Source organism: Leucoraja erinacea, chromosome 2, assembly GCF_028641065.1.
Source record: "Leucoraja erinacea ecotype New England chromosome 2, Leri_hhj_1, whole genome shotgun sequence".
Classification (NCBI taxonomy): Eukaryota; Metazoa; Chordata; class Chondrichthyes; order Rajiformes; family Rajidae; genus Leucoraja; species Leucoraja erinaceus.
The window spans coordinates 43,956,942-43,974,763 of record NC_073378.1 but is presented as its reverse complement, the minus strand read 5'-3'; the positions used below and the strand labels follow the sequence as shown (position 1 = coordinate 43,974,763).

General features: G+C 40.9%; 1 protein-coding gene across 3 annotated transcripts in view; it reads right to left on the bottom strand.

Annotated features, from left to right (window-relative positions):
• Nucleotides 1-205: 205 nt before the first annotated feature.
• LOC129709442 (sorcin-like) overlaps nt 206-17,822 on the bottom strand; it is a 199,970-nt gene continuing 182,353 nt past the window's right edge. For all 3 annotated transcript variants that reach the window (XM_055655856.1, XM_055655864.1, XM_055655848.1), the window contains 7 exons: nt 12,887-13,048; nt 11,317-11,386; nt 8,393-8,436; nt 6,709-6,856; nt 5,861-5,974; nt 4,471-4,529; nt 206-575 (listed from right to left, as the gene is read on the bottom strand). In XM_055655856.1, the coding sequence (XP_055511831.1) occupies nt 549-575; nt 4,471-4,529; nt 5,861-5,974; nt 6,709-6,856; nt 8,393-8,436; nt 11,317-11,386; nt 12,887-13,048 (624 nt within the window). In that variant the 3' untranslated portion in view covers nt 206-548. The remainder of the gene's footprint in view (nt 576-4,470; nt 4,530-5,860; nt 5,975-6,708; nt 6,857-8,392; nt 8,437-11,316; nt 11,387-12,886; nt 13,049-17,822) is intronic.

The following is a 17,822-nucleotide window of genomic DNA, read 5'->3' as shown; positions in this document are numbered from 1 at the left end:
ATCCAACTTACCTTGCAATTCTGTCCTCTTATTCGAGACTCTTGCACATCTTACCTGTTATGCATCCTCAACCTTTTATTTTAATAGGATCACCCCTCATTCTTTTAAACTTTAAAAGAACATAGTACCAAGTAGGATTTCCTTTCTTGTGTTGTTCTAATTAACCTCATAATTAAACTAATACAAAACACGTATGACACGAGGGTTTGTGCAACTTAAGTGTTTTAATTTGATTATCATCATTATGGAAATCTACATTTTTTAATAGTTTTATAAGCTTGCAAAATGTTTATCAAATCAAGCATTATTTGGCAGAATTCAGTACAAAAATCAATATCCATAATTAAAATGTTATAACTAATTTCACAGCTGTTACCTGGTGCAGCATTATATAATTAGCCAACACAAACATTCCATCTTCATGCACTTCTCTTTTTATATATTCTGTATGACATTGCATAACATTGTGACTACCTATTAGACTGGGCACTCAAGAAGTGGAGGTCAGGCTCTTGTGAAGTTTAGTTTTCTTTGCAGTCTTGGTTCAGTTAAATACACATGGTGCACAAAATGAACTGGAAAAGAATGAACAAAACTTATCATTCAGCATATTTGCACAATAAAATATATATATATTTATCCCTGTTGACTCCTTTTTCTGCTCACACCAATGAATATTTAAACCGAGGTGTTGGGTACCTATTTTATAATTGGGGAGAAAAAATACGACTTATGACCCGTTGGGTCTGCTCCCCCAACGCAGCCGTCCCCTACCTGTAGCCTCCACAAGAGGCGTGGGGAATGGGAGGGGGGCAGAGAGGGAGAGGGTAGAGTTTGAGGGGTGGGAGCACGTCGTCACAGTGGAGAGCTGGTTCTCGAACGCAATACTCCCTCACTAGCGGCTCCCGCCGCCTGGCTGCAGGCTCCCCACAACGCACCCGTCCCCTACCCATAACGCCCACGGGAGGCCGGCTCCAGGCAGGGCCCGATTACGCGGGTGTGGGGGAGGTTAGCGTGGTGTCACTTTGAGCAAGAAGACAGCGGGTTTTTTGTCAAAGTCTTATCAGATTCTTGAACATTTTCATTAATAACGAGAAATAAAGCATGAATTTTTGAGATCAGACGATTTCAGACTCCAGGGGGGAAATCTCCAGCGGAATATGTAAAAATGTTATCGTTAACGCGTCGTTTTTTCGAGGAGGTTGTACATTCTCCCTGTGACCACGTGGGTATGTCTCCGAGTGTTCTGGATTCCTCCCATATTCCAAAGGTGAGCAGGTTTGTTGGCTTCTATATATATATTTTTAAATTGTCCCTTTTGTGGAGGATAGAACTAGTGTATAGGGATAAGTGATCAGCACAGACCAAGGGGACTGTTTTCATGCAGTATGTCTAAACTAAAAGTCTAATTTAATATGCAACTTCACCAAGGGTTAATGTTTGGCAAAAGAGCAGGAAAGCAGGTCAATTTCAATAACTACCAATATCCCACTCAAATCACATAATTCAACGAATGGGGGCTGAAACTTGATCTTGTCTGAAGAATAAACGTATAAAATAAATTTGTTAAGATACAAGAGAAGCTTCATCTTGAGTTTTTATTTAAAGGGAAATTTACAATTTAAAGTGTGAAACACTTTAATATGATTCGGGTTCATTAAGGTGAGTAAGATACCAATGAAAAGCAGCCCTGCAGGAAATATGGGCAAGTGCTCCACACACAACAGCGGGGGAGGGGGAGGGAGGACCATGTTTAGTAACGAAAGAGGGCATCTTGGAAGTCCTAGAGTGGAATTCCTCATCTTGGCAGCAATTATGACAGACAGAAAAAAAAATTGGTAGTAAGATGGTGCTCTCTAAAGAGGCAGGGTGGGAGATGTAGTCAAGGCAGCAATGGAAGTCAGTAGATATGTTGTAGACGTCAGTTTAGTGATCACAACAGAGAAATCGAGAGAGAGAGGAGAGAGGTGTCACAGATAGTCCAAGTGAATTTGAGGGCAGGTGGAAGTTGGTTGTAAAATTGATGAAATCCACGAGTTCTGCATGGGTGCAGGTAGCTGCCCTGATGCAGTCGCCGATTTAGCAGATGGAGAATGGTGCCAGGGTATGTTCAATGTAACCAACTAAAAGATAGGCCCATGGCTATATGTTTATTGAAGAAGGTGAGCAGTCGAAAGAAGTTGTGAAGGTCGAAGACACATTCCACGGGGTGGAGTAGACTACTTGTTGGCCACTCTCCAATTATTCAGAATCATGACCGAGGCTAGAGAAGACAGACATGCAGTAATCTTCTCTCTTGGATAGAGCCATCAGGAACTGGAGACATCCACCTTAATGCTCTTCAAAGGTCCCAATACCATGTCCTTGATCTCAAACTGCCCTAACACATTTGTATATCCCACAGTAAACTCACTGTCCTCTTGCTCATTTTTACAAATTCACATGTTACAGGAGTAGAATTAGGCCATTCGACCCATCAAGTCTACTCCGCCATTCAATCATGGCTGATCTCTGCCTCCTAATCCCATTTTCCTGCCTTCTCCCCGTAACCCTTGACACCCGTTCTAATCAATAATTTGTCCATCTCTCACGTAACTGACTTAGCAATGAGTTCCACAGATTAACTACTCTCTGACTAAAGCAGTTCCTCCTCACCTTCTTTCTAAAAGAGCACCCTTTAATACAGAGGCTATGACCTCTGGTCCTAGACTCTCCCAACAGACGAAACATCCTTTCCACATCAACTATCTATGCCTTTCATTATTCTGTAAGTTCCAATAAAGTCTCCCCATAACCTTCTAAACTCCAGTGAGTAGAGGCCCAGTGCCATCAAATGCTCATCATATGCTAACCTACTCATTCCTGGAATCACTCTTGTAAACTTCCTCTGGACCCGCACCAGAGCCAGCACATCCATCCTCGGATATGGGATCCAGATTTGCTCACAGTACTCCAAATGCAGCCTGACCAGCACCTTATAGAGCCTCAGCATTACATCTCTGTTTTTGTATTCCAGTCCTCTTCATATAAATGCAAGCATTGAATTTCCTTACTACCAATTCAACTTCCAAATTAACTCTTTGGTGAACAAGCTTAAATTTCTCCTTTATCCTTCAGTAATCCTACCCTCTCTCGTTACCCTCTTATTTTTGATCTTTTACTAGGACTTGCCAAAGATATTTCATGACCCCTTCAGACTCTCCCAATTTTCTGTTCAATTTCTTTATTGATATTCCTCAAAGGCCCCGTCTGATCTCACCTTAAACATGGTTCCTTTTCAACCAAATGTATAACCTCTCACCATCCAAAGGTCACTTACTTTGCCATCCTTGTCATCCCCTCTCCACTGGAACATGCCAGTCTAGAACTCTGATCAGCTGGTCTTTAAACGACTCCATATCAGACGTGGACAAGAGAGAAAATTACTGCATGTCTGTATCTTCTCTAGCCTCGGTCATGAATCTGAATAATGATTCCAATTTACTCTCCCTAGCTCCTGCCTAATTATGTTGTAATTTGGCCTACTCTACTTTGGTACTTTACCCCAACTTTAGGAAACTGGCAAGTTTATACCAAAAATCAATCACATACCAACACTAAATGCAAAAAGATATTGAGACATATTTTGCCAACTGATAGCTATTCTAAAGTACATTGTCTACTATCTGCTGTTTATACCTCACTATATGTGTAGGAAGGAACTGCAGGTACTGGTTTAAACCGAAGATAGATAAAAAGCTGGAGTAACTCAGCGGGTCAGACAGCCTCTCTGGAGAAAAGGAATAGGTGACGTTTCAGGTCAAGACCGTTCTTCAGACTAAGCCTCAAGATATCTCTGACGAGCATATGTATGGTCAAAAAGTGGAAATCTGATAACTATTGTTGTTCGTGTTCGGCACGGACTAGAAGGGTCGAGATGGCCTGCTTCCGTGCTGTAATTGTTATATGGTTATATGGTTATATTAACTCCATTTCTGGATTCGGCAGTAGTGGAGCAACAGTTCGCGAATAAGAAGGTTCTAATACATTTTGCTGTTGGGCTTCAACAGGGAGATCTCGACAGGCCAGACAGCCGAATGTAACCCTCTTGAGGATGAAATGCCTTACTGACAGGTTTAATGTTTTAAATTAACTACGCAAATCATTTTTAGATGTTCCCGGCTGTTAAAATGTTTTTTTCCCCCCTTGGAGCCTGATTCTCCTTACTAGAATTTCACTCGAGGCATCTGGAAAAATTATGGCTAGGTCAAAACTGGGGATTTAGGATGATCTGCCCTAAAGATTCAGTTTGTTGTGATTAGTATAAGTATTAGTACTTGAAGTGGGTGTTCCCAAAGCACCCTTGCATCAGGGTACTTGGTTATTTTGCTGAAAATAATACTTGAGAGGTGGGTTCTGCTTTGTTACTGTTCATGTGTAGATTTAGAAAGTAAATTAATGCAAATGTTTATATAACTCATGTTTACTCACATCATCATAGGCAATATTAGCAACACCTTGCTGAGCAGCATCTCTTCTTCTGAAGGCATCTGACAAAGCAAAATACAAAACAAAGATTAAAGCTCCCAATACTAAATAAGAGATTTATAAAATGCACAATGCAGCTGTGTTTATGCAGTTTCTAAGCATACTAAAACTAGAAAATTGGTCCCAGGCATTATTTGTAATAACATTATATAACCACCTTTTAACATGAATCACATTTTTGTGCAAGTCTAGAGGATTTTGTTTTATCAACAATGCATTTATTAAAGCCCAAACTAGAAATTAATATGATAATGAATAGTGCTGGATTAGCATTTTTTCCATCAGATGTTCTTTATGGGGTGCAGGCAATCAATAATGTACATTATAATTTATAAGATAAGATAATAATCAACAAGGGGGCAAATTAATCCTGCAAGTTGATCTCAGTAACTACTGAAAACATTTTAATAAAAAGCATATTTCATAAACTGTTTTCTTTAAACCAAAGAAAAATTATAAAATCTACTAATTTACTTTGCAATTCTGAGTGTTTCCTTTTTGTGGCTAAAAAGGGAAAGGAATAATAAATACTGTGTGCATGGCAGCACAATCTGATCCCCGATTCACCTTTTGGCCAGATAAGGAAATTTCAAAAAAATATTGTACATAGTCAGAAGTCACAATATTTTGGACAAACAAATGAACACCATTGTGGATGATATTCAAACATTAACTTGTTGAGCCTTAATGGGTGTGTTGAAGTAAAATCTAATTTTTGGTAACATGAGAACTCACGATCAAAGTGTGAATCAAAACAGAATGAGGTGCCCTAATCTGTCTTAAAATACATTTACTGTACTAATTCAAGACTATAAACATCTATCAAATTTCCAAATTAAATTTAATGAAATATAAATCACTATTTACTTCAGTACAAAGCAAATATCATGTGCACCAAAGTTTTTTTTAAAAAGCAGACATTGCAAAATGACATAGTTTGCAATAGAAAGAATTTAAATAATTCCAAAGAAATTCCAAAAGAATTCCACAAAACCTAATTCTGCATCTCAAGGTAAAATTAAATATTCTCAGGACATCTGGGGAAGAGCATTAAATGTTTATTTTTGTCACTCAAATAAGGTGGGAACACAAACTAAAACATATGGTAAATACAGGCACTGTTAGACTGTCAGAACATTATTATGGCAATGCGGAAAAAATGGACAAAATGGAAGTCTTCTGGTCCTTTGTATCGAATAAAGTGCAATTCAAAAACACTTGCACAAAACAATTAACCGATTTACAAAGGTTTCTTTATTAAAGAGATTGATATCTCCAAAGTTATTCAGTATGCACTATTAAACAATGACACACAAAATGAGAAGATACCTACCAGTCAGAGCCCTGAGTCTCACACAACAGGCCACATAGTCATCAAATGAGATTTTCCCATGGGTGCTATATCTCTTTATAATTCCATTCAAACATTGCGGAGATAATCTGTAGCCTAGTCATTGCAATGAAATAAACAGGTTTAGGTATTATTAATTCTTCACATATCTCTGAAGATAAATATGCATGAGGCAGCATTCTTTGCAATAACAATTTCTTGAGAGGGGTATGTTTAAAGTGAAGGAAAAATAAAAGTATATGGTCTGGCAGTTTTTTTAAAACTTAGTTGTTAGGTAGATCTCACTGTAAACTTTGCTATTTAAAAACCTCGAACTTTCGTCAACATTTGCTCAGCCATATCAATTTTACCTTTCCATGAAATGGATGTGTTGCAATCAATAACCCGTGCCTGACTTCTCCCCATATCCCTTGATTCCACTAGCCCTTAGAGCTCTATCTAACTCCTTACCATAATAGGCGAAACAAAACCGTAGGCTTGATTAGACTAGGAGAGCCAAGTTCTTTCTCTGAGGCTCATTAGTGAATCTAATGGGTTCATATAATTATTGATCAAAATTGCACATTGTACTGCAAACTCATCGTTAAGTAAAAAAAGTAAGTAAAACGCTCTCATCCTTCACTCAACTTAATGCTGCCACACGTGGTAATACTTTACTTAAGGTCACCTGTCACGAGGAGACCTGGTTATATATTAAGACAATTATTATAAATTGTGGAGCTGAGAATATTCTAAATGTTTTAGCTTTTGGTACAAAGAAGCAATTGTTGTGGCAGCATGTGGAAATTAACAAATTATTAAAGGAAGGAGTTATCAAATCAATGAATTACCCATGGCAGTAATAGCTTGCTGTAACTCCTGGGGCTCCACTGTTCCACTCCTGTCCCTGTCAAAAGAAGCAAAATTCTGCCGCCAGTTAGTCAGCACTGTCCACAGCTCTTTGAACTCTGCAAACCCCATAGTGCCAGACATGTCTCGCTGGGAATTTAAATTAAGGAACAAAATAATCTGATGTGGTTGATTTTTAACAATATAAATTTTTAAGTAAACATTCTGGTGTGGTTTGGTACAGGGGCATGTCATAGCAGTTGCGATTGTGTATTTTTGGGGCTCAGTCACATCCTAGGTGACACACTGGTCAACAATGGCAACAAGGTGCACACCTCAGGAACTAGCTGATCTTTTCAGTTTTAGAGATACAGTGCAGAAACAGGATCTTTGGCCCACAAAAGTCCGCACCGACCAGGAATCCCCGCACATTAACACTATCCTACACACTCCAGGGACAGATAATTTCAAATAGCCCTTGTTTTCCCTCTCTATCCCCTCCCCGTTCCCAGTTCTCCCGCCACTTACTGTCTCCGACAACATTCTATCTTTGTCCCGCCCACTCCCTTGACATCAGTCTGAAGAAGGGTCTCGACCCAAAGCGTCTCCTATTCCCTCTCTCCAAAGATGCTGCATGTCCCGCTGAGTTACTCCAACATTTTGTGTCTACCTACACTAGGGACAATTTACACTTATACCAAACCAATGAACTTACAAACCTACTCTGCTATCCTCATTTTTACTCTTTCTCACAGAATCTTCAGTTAAAAACAACAAAATGTCTCTGGGATCTCCGTGCTTGCAGTCGGTGTCCCGTTTGTCCTGACGTCTCCGGTGACTGGCACTAGCTCCGACGTGAAGACAGTGCAAAGCCCCCGCGGCCGCCGGTGCAATGAGGGGGGAACCATGGGTCACACATGATACCCTAATCAGTTATGAATCTAATCCTACATCCCCATACTCAAACGTGACTTGAGAAAATGATTTTGTCCTGTCGCTTCCTTAGGCACAGCACTGAATTTCAGAGGTACAAGAGGCTCCAAATACTGGAGACTTCAGTAAAAACTGCTGAGGTATGCCATGGGTCAGGTAACATCTGTTAAGAGAAATGATGTTTCAGTTGAGATCCTTCTTCAACTGAACAAGGGTTCTGACCAAAAATATTGTCTGTCCATTTCCCTCCATAGATGCTGCCTGACCCATGGAGTTCCTCAGCAGTTTGTTTTCCACACCATAAACGCTGTTACAATTTAGACGTTCAAATAAGTTCATTAAAATAATTGTGTACAAAATTTCTCAACTACACTTACTTATTTTCCCTTAAATTTTAGTTTTGTCAGTTTTGTTTTTAATTGCTGTCCACAGTCACCTATGCAAGCTAAGTTTAGCGATATACTGAATTTTCAGAGATCATTCAGCCAATTAGACAGCACATTGTGATTTCACCATTGCATTTCCCCTTCCCCTTCTTTCGTTCCATATTTGAACCATTATTTAAGGCTTCCTGGTGTGAAAGTACCACAACAAAGTTACCAGTCAATATCTTGAGAGAATTACACAAAATGTGGAACATGTTGCATCAGTAATCAATTATTTTCAGGTACATCAAGCCAATGTTATAATCACATTTATATTTAAGTGCAGCAACATTCTGACATTCATAACATTATTGCAATGAAAGGATACATCTAACATGGAAAGCATTAGCCTGCAGGTCTCCATGCTGAATGCTGCAAAACAAAAAAATATATAGGTTACACCAGCACATATAATTCACACGTATTGAAACGCGTCTTCTATGATAAAATTGATTTAACTTACTGAAGCAGAATTATTCAACCCACAATAACAAATATCTGGCGAGGGCTGAAGAACAAGAAGCACCGTGGGCTATCAGTTAATAGATCCCTAAAGATGACAGAGGTAGGTAGGAAGGTGAAGAAGGTAAATGGGAGACTTGTCTTCATCAAGAAGAACCTCGCACGCTGACTTTATAAAACTATGCTTTCCAGAGCCATTGAGTTACCCATTGAGTTACCCATTGAGTTACCCATTGAGTTACCCATTGAGTTACCCATTGAGTTACCCATTGAGTTACCCATTGAGTTACCCATTGAGTTACCCAGCCTGACCCATTGAGTTACTGCAGCATTTTGTATCTATATAAAAAAATTAAAAAAATCACAATAGAAATAATATGATTGCACTGGACAGGATGCAGACGTGAATCACCAGGATTTGAGCATTTCATTTGTATGGGTTTATTTTCCCTAGTATGCAAGTGGCTGTGGGGTGATCTGTTGAAGGCGTACAAAAGTATAATGGCAACAGAAGGGGTAGATGGCAAGAAACTTGCAACATGGTCGACACGTGGTCCTAGGAGGTCACTGGAACTTCTAAATGCTCGAGAGACGTTCCCGCATACTCGTGGCCTCAGTTTGGTCGAGGAAAAATTTTCAGCATGCTGAAAATGTTCCGCCTAAAAATTGGTCGGCATGGTTCTTTTGAACTCGTAGTGCAGTGGTAGTGGGGTCGCCGTGTAGTTATAGGCAGTCGAGGTACCCGTAGGCAATCTCCTTTGCTGACCAGGTATTTTAATCGGCTCATTGGAGTTTTCAGAACCAAGGAAAACCGACCGGTAATGTTAAATGCCCGTTAAACTTTATTAAAAGTTGTCTGGCTTCTTAAAAGTGTCTCCACTCCTTCTCCTCCCCACACTTCTATCTCACCTCCCCACTCTCTAAAGGACTTACCGCACACTGTACCAGCCGTCTTTTACCTTCCTGTTCATCGCGGAATTTCAGACAGCGCTCCCCCGCTTTTCCTGGCCCCGCCTTTGCTGTGCCTGTCTCTGCCTCTGCCCGTCTGTCTCCGCCTCCGTCCGTCTCCCTCTCTCTCTCTGTCCGTCTCCCTCTGTCCGTCTCCCTCTGTTCGTCTCCCTCTGTCCGTCTCCCTCTGTCCGTCTCCCTCTGTGTCCTGTCGGCCCGTCTCTGTCGGCCTGTCTCTGTCGGCCTGTCTTTGTCGGTCTGTCGCTGTGTCCGTCGTCTGTCTGTCTGTGTCCACCTGTCTCTGTCCATCTCTCTCTGTCCGTCTCTGTCTGGTTTTTCAGGCGTGTGCTCTCAAGCTGGAAGGTCGAAGACTGTTGCTGAAAAGTCACATTAGTGGGACAGGCCCATCACCTTGTTTTATGTGGGGGTTGTGGGAAACTTTTTCTGACGAAGATACGATTTTTTCCCCGTATCCTATCTACGTCCACACTGCGGCTTAACATCGAGGAGTTGGTAGCCTTTGCTGAAAACCGTCTTTTGAAAGCTTCACCGCGGGGTGCCTATGGGACTTTAACATCGCAGCCCACGATCCCTTTGCCAGGGATCAACCTTTGAGCTCCAACCGTGGGTCGCGGTCTCTGGTCATAGACCGACGTCGGGAACTCCAAGCTGCAGGAGCTTCGACCAGCCCGATGCGGGAGCTTCGACTGCCCCGAAGCTGGAGCTTCGACTGCCGGCTGCAGGATCTCCGATCGCCCCGACGGATGGTTCGACTGCCCCGACCACGGTAGAATAAAGAGGAAAAAGATTGGACTTTGAGAGAATATATATATGTATTATGTTAGAGAGAATAGGTTGCAGGGTGTTGGCTTCAAGGGCTAAATGGTCGCCTCCTACACTGGGCTCCTCCCATGTCTCATAAATGAATAGAAAAAATAAATGGAAGCAACTGCATGAAGGCATCGCCACCTGTTGGATTCCTCCTCACATGGAATCCAGGGTGGAAATGGGTGCCTTTCAAGGGGACATTAAGGATGATCAGTACTTCTCAATTATACAAAAGGTATAACCACTGCTGAATGATCTCACCATGTATTGAACTAATACATTTTGAAAATATAACCTAAGGATGCTGAACTCAAAAGTACTTCTGTGCATATGATGATGTGGTTACAGAAGATATTTTGCTTTCAGCAACGTTCTATGAATAGCATTGAAAATAATGAACACAATCTATTCTTGGAGTTGCAATGGATTAGGGTGAATATTACTCTCAAGATAAGATATCCATCCAGCTCTGAAATTTAACTTTACTGCTGAATAGGAGCAAAAAGCTTACTCTTCCGATCTCATGTGAGCAACTTGTCACCAAGTATGATGTCAAATTAGACTTGGGTTCCATGGCAGTTGGCCTTCCAAAGGTGAAAAACCATATATAAAAACTTAACCTGTTGCAAAAAGAGATTGTGAAGATCATGCTTGAACGATTTTAATTTTATAGTGTTAGATTTTCCATTGAAAGGAGAATGCATTACAATTCTACGAAAGCACACAAGGCTTTGTTTAATGCCTCATAAAGACAGCACATATCGTCCTCAGTGATGCACTGGTGTGTTCACGTGCGATTTGAAATCACAACTATCTGACCAGACAAATGATCTACAGCTAACAAAGAACAGGCCTAAATACAACAAAGCTCCTGACCACCTACAGATAAAACGATACCAACAATGCAGCCAATTTATTTTTTCCCCCCAGCTTTATAACTATATGTTCATAACATAGCATATAGATTTTAGCTACCAATCTTATCAGTGTATTTCATAGACATTTATAACTCACGTTTGTAGTTGCCACTGATGCCAGATTGAGAAAGACATCTCTGAAGTTCTTCAGCATCTATGTGACCATCCTGAAAATTCAAAAAAATAAAAATGAGATTCAAATACCACCTATTCGTACCCCTATAACGTTGGGCATCTCCATCCTTATCTACTGCTGTTATATTTCCATTCTACCTGCCTCAACTATTTTAAAGCCTGCTTGATTATTTGCATCCTTCTTAAAATTCTCATCCAGAAGTCATCCATTTCACCATGTCATGTTTAACATCACTGTTTGCTCATAAGTTCTAGGAGCAGAATCAGGCCATGTGGCGCATCAAGTCTACTGTGCCATTCATCTTTCCCTCTCAACCCCATTCTCCAGCCTTCTCCCCACAACCCGACACCCTTACTAATCAAGAATCTGTCAATCTCCGCCTTAAAAATATGCTGAATATAAAAATGCTGACCACAATGGATCCCACTGGGAGCACAATCAGTTTTAAAATTCCCATTTTCATTTTCATGCTCTCCCCCTTCCTACCTTCATGATGTCTTTCAGCCTACATCTCCGCAAGAATTCTCCATTCCCCCGAATCAAACCTTCCATACATACCATTACATCACCAATTTTTAACATTTCTTCTGTGAGATGCAACTTCCTGCACCACACAAATATACCATCTGATTTAGCATTGCCTCTTTGGTTATATCTATCCTATTTACATCGCTCATCATTTTATATACCTCTATCAGGTCACCTTCCAGCCTCCGGCATTCCAAAGAAAACAACCCAACAACCCAGGAACTGGAGATGCTGGAAAATCGAAGGTACACAAAAATGCTAGAGAAACTCAGCAGGTGCAGCAGCATCTATGGGGCGAAGGAAATATTTCCTTCGCTCCATAGATGCTGCTGTACCCGCTGAGTTTCTCCAGCATTTTTGTGTACCTTCTGTCCGACCTCTTCTTGTAGCTAATACCCCCAAATCCAGGCATCAATCTGGTAAACCTCCTCTGCACTTTTTCAAAGTCTCCACATCCTTACTGTAATGGGTCAACCAGAACTCGAGATAAATAATGACAATAATGCTTGTTGGAGGAAAAAATCTCATCAAATTCAAAACACTTGAATGCTGTATTCTGTGGGTTACAACAGATGCTGTATTCTGTGGGTTACAAACAGAAAATTAGATTTTCCTAAATAGTTTTTATTTAGGCCAGCACTACAGCAATGGATCAAACACCCTCCCTCCATGCTCTAAATTTCTAATAATTCTAATTTAATAAATTCATGTAGGGCACAGGGATCATAATGCCCCATTTAAAACATGCATCTAAAACTGCTCCCTGCATCTAAAAAGAGTACAAATCACTGACTTCATTGACTTGGAGCGTACAAATAAGTCTGAAGAAGAGACCCAATCCAAAATGTTACCAATTCATGTTCACCAGAGATGCTGCCTGACCTGCTGAGTTACTCCAGCACGTTGCCTATTATTACATGGGTGAATGCACAATTTCCATTTTTGCGATCTTCTACACCGAGCAATGCACTTCATACGTGTCAACTGACAAAATGTAATCTACCTGACCAGCCACTGCGGCAAAGTATCCATAGAGTGGATCCTGCTGTTGGCTTGCAAATGCTGCGTAACCTCCACCTCCAGCTCCGGGATATCCCTGGCCACCAGCTCCAGGAAAACCTGCACCACCGGGACCTCCTGGTGCACCTCCGTACTGAGAAAATTGCTGAAGAGCGAAGCAAGAACAAGGACACAACAGATTACTCAACACAAAATCAGATCCATTCACTGTCAAACACGAGTAGTGGTGTAAAACATTATTGTGAGAGCTTAGTGTGGGAATTACTGAGCGTTTCCAGGTTCATTGGAATGAATATACAGATCCATCCCTCTGCCCTCACCCGCTTGATGCCTTCACACTTTGTCAGTCTCTAGGAATGTCGGACTGTTCCCTAAACTAGGCCCATGCAAAGGAGAACCCCTATCAATTGTGAAAAATGATTTATTAAATGAGAAAACAAATGAACGCAGTTTAAAGATCTAATTATTTTTGATCAAGAGATTATTAACCAATAAAGGTAGTAAATCATAACAAAAATTGGTGCATAATATACACCAATCTTAAAATGTACCTCAACTGATCTAAAATATTCATTTCTGAAGCAAAGGGCTTCTGATCATTGATCATCCCCTCAGTCTCCAACTGTTACTATTTTTAGTTTAGAGATGCAGCACAGAAACAGGCCCTTCGGGCCATCGTGTCCACTCCAACCTGCGATCCCCGCACACTAAAACTATCCTACACGCACTAGGAATAATTTACACATACACCAAGCCAATTAACCTGCATGTCTTTGGAGTGTGTGAGGAAGCAGAAGATCTCGGAGAAAACCCACGCGGTCTCGGGGAGAATGTACAAACTCTGTACAGACAGCACCCGTAGTCAAGATCAAACCCGGGTCTCTGGCGTTGCAAGGCAGCAACTCTACCGCTGCGCCACTGTGCTGCCCGGTATCGACCCCCAAATCCATAAAACTAACATTACACCAAACCATTAGTCACAAAAAGTTCCCCATCGTACAGTAGCAAGTAGGAAATAAGAGATTACGAATACCTGGAGTCTCCAAGTCAAGTCAAGTCACATTTATTTATATAGCACATTTAAAAAACAACTCTCGTTGGCCAAAGTGCTTTACATTTGTTATAAGAATAGTATAAACAACCAAACTACATACATATAGCCCTCGCTCAGTGGACGTCAGGAAAGGCTTGGGAGTATAGATAAGATTTTAGTCTTGACTTAAAGGAGTCGATGGAGGGAGCAGTTCTGATGGGAAGGGGGATGCTGTTCCACAGTCTAGCAGCTGCAACCGCAAAGGCGCGGTCGCCCCTAAGCTTATGCCTACACGGCGGGATATTCAGCAGCCCCAAGTCGGCCAATCTGAGGGGCCTGGAGGTGGAGTGGTGGGTGAGAAGACTTTTAATGTAGGAGGGGGCAAGCCAGTCTTCTTCCCTATTACTAACCACCTCACACGACTAGGTCACTAACAGGAAACACCACACCCAACGGGCCCAACCTTTTTATTTAATATAAAGATCAATAGAAAACCCACAACCTAAAAAGTAAATGGAAAGAGCACAGAAGGTCCAGTAACTTCCTGACACTCTTAATGTACATGATTTTTTTAGTATTGTCAAGACAAGCTAAATTCCTAGCACTCTGGACCCCACCCCATTGAGAGAATTAAGGCAAACTTATCAAGGATTGAGACACACCCAATGCATGCTGGAAGGAGCACAGTGTCATCACCAACTCCTGGAATCCATGGCCACTCAAATGGAGTGTTCATAATCACACTAGGAATCTTAACTACAAGCCCAGTTGATACACAGCTTTGTGTAAATGGCTAAAGGAGTACGCCACCTCTCAAACAACCCTCCCACCAGACACACCAATCAACTTTCACACCAACTACAGCAAAGTCTGGGTACCCACTTCAGCTTCATCAGTTGCTCCAGAACAGACCTGGAAAAATTGTCTTGAGAGGAAGGTGCAAGGTGTGTGTGTATATAGTTTTGCCAATCTTCCCTACCACCTAGTAGTAATTCTGCTTACTGACTCTTCGTGTTTGCAGCTAGATTTGTGCCTGACCTTAACTGGTTCCTTTCCCCAAGCAGCAGAGTTGTTTTAATAAATTCCCAATTCTCAAATCATTCTTAAATAATTCCAGCACGATTGGGCCATAAATTGATTTATATATTCATGGCTCCCCTATGAGGAAACACACTTGCAAGAATTAGTTTGAAAGGTCTCTCTCAATCCATGCTTGCCTGCAGGATTTCCCGAGTAACTAATGTACTACCAACATTGTTAAATGATGCAATCAGAGGAATTCTATTCAACATGTTGACACAACATCAACAATGGGCTTGGATTTCTCAGTCTTCTCATGCCATGCACTTTCGAACATATTGTACAGATTCCCACCGAAGCTATGACCATCGATGTTTACCTTCCTCTTAATTCACTATATGCAGCTGTTGGCTTCACTTCATTCTTTTCACCGTTCAATGATCCACATTAAAACACAGCAGAATCTACACCGTAAATAGTAGGGCCCTGGAAAACATTGTAGAACTGAGACTGGGGGTACAGGTACATAGATCTCGGAAAGGGGTAACACAGATAGGGTGAAGACCTTTGCACGTTTTGTATCTACTTTCTTTGTAGCTGTAACATTATATTCTGCACTCTTTCTCTATTTTGCTACCTGTATAGCAAGATTTACCTTGATAGCACACACTATCTCAGGACACATGACAAAAATAAATGAACATCCAAGTCATGTTACAACTATACAAGTCATTGGTGAGACGACACTTGGGAGAATTGCATGCAGTTCACATTGCCCAGCTACAAGGATGATGAACTGGACAATATTAAAATACTACCTTTGACATTTGCACCAACCATGATGCCAATCTAATAATCCCAATTGCCTACACATGGTCAGAATCTCTCTGTCCATATGTAGATCTAAATGCCTCTTAAACATTGCCATTGTATCTGTTTCTACCACCTCTCCTGGCAGCACATTCCAAGCACCCACTACTCTGTAAAATAAACTTGCTTCAGATTTTTCCTAATCTTTCTCCATTTCACCTTAAATCTATGTCTTCTTGTGTTGGATATATCCATCCTAGAGTTTGCTTTCATAGAGATAATCGGGATTCATTGAACCAAAGGGCCTCTTTCCATGTTTACAACCATTCATTGATTCTACTAATTGAATGTGAAGCGAGAGGGAGAATATTGAGTAATGTCTCCTCTCATCCAGGATGTTTAGAACAGAGAACATTTTCCAGAATAAGGAGTTGCCTATTTACAGCAGACAAAGAATTTCTCAGTCATGAACATTTGGAAATGACACCCCAGAGGTTTGAGGGATTAAATCATGAAAAGCATTCAAAGCCAAAACAGCTAGATATTTGAAATAAAGGATCGGTGAAGGTTCCAGACCAGGAGTTGAGGCCAAGATCAAGACCAGCCACAATCTTATTGCACAGGCAGAGCTCTCTCAAGGGGGACATCTAACCCTCCCCCTTTCTCAGTTTCTCATATCCATTGAAAACTTGCTTAAGTACAAAGCAAGTTTCTTCACAATATCTAACAAAAAAAAAAGTAGACCACCATTTTACCAACCTGCATGCTTTTACATGGCACATATGATTGACTTTACCCTGTATCTTGTGAGATTGAGGAACTGATTGTGGACTTTGGAAGGGGTAGGATGGGAACCCACAGTCCCGTTTATATCATATATGGTGGAAAGGGTCAAGAGCTACAAATTCCTGGGCGTGCATATCTCTGAAGATCTCTCCTGGTCCCAGAACACTGATGCAATTAAAGAAAGCACATCAGCGCCTCTACTTCCTGAGAAGATTACGGAGAGTTGGTATGTCAAGGAGGACTCTCTCGAACTTCTACAGGTGTACAGTAGAGCATGCTGACCGGTTGCATCGTGGTTTGGTTCGGCAACTTGAACGCCCAGGAGCGGAAAAGACTGCAAAAAGTTGGAAACACTGCCCAGTCCATCATCGAGGAGATCTATCGCAATCGCTGCCTCAAAAAGGCTGGCAACACCATCCGGGCTACACACTCATGTCTCCGCTGCCTTCAGGTAGAAGGTACAGGAGCCTGAAATCTGCAACATCCAGGTTCAGGAACAGCTACTTCCCCACAGCCATCAGACCATTAAACTCAACTCAAACAAAAATCAGGACTTTAATAGCCTACTGCACTTTATCTGCTTATTTATGCGTATATATATATATATCATTCAATATATATCACACTGATCTATATATATATATATATATATATATATGTATATATAATATAGAATATATATATATCTGGGACACATATCTTGAATGTATATCTGCGTTTATATATATATGCTCTGATATATGGAGCAAATGAAAATTGCTTTGGTATATGGACACACTGATCTGTTCTGTATTTATTTATGCCTACTACTTCTGTTGTGCTGAAGCAAAGCAAGAATTTCATTGTCCTATCTGGGACACATGACAATAAACTCTTGAATGTATCCTTCTGCGTTTGTATCACGTAAATGAGCTCTGAAAAAGTTGGAGCAAATTGAAAATTGCTTTGCGTCTTATTTGGAACCAAGAAAAAAAAAATCTGTAGAGGTTCTTAGTTTGGTCTCCTGGTGCTGCAAATGTGTTTTTGTTTGATCATTTTTTCTTCATTACCTTCAGTTCAGAGAGTGGAATACTTTCAACCAGCATCAGTAGCATCAGCAGGATTAAGGAAATGGCAGTTTAAGGAATGTTAAGGAAAAGGAAATCAAAAAGAAACAAGTAGTGGACACAGGTTACACAAAAAAGCTGGAGAAACTCAGTAAACTGGGTGCAGCAGCATCTATGGAGCGAAGGAAATATGGAGGCAACGTTTCGGGCCGAAACCCTTCTTC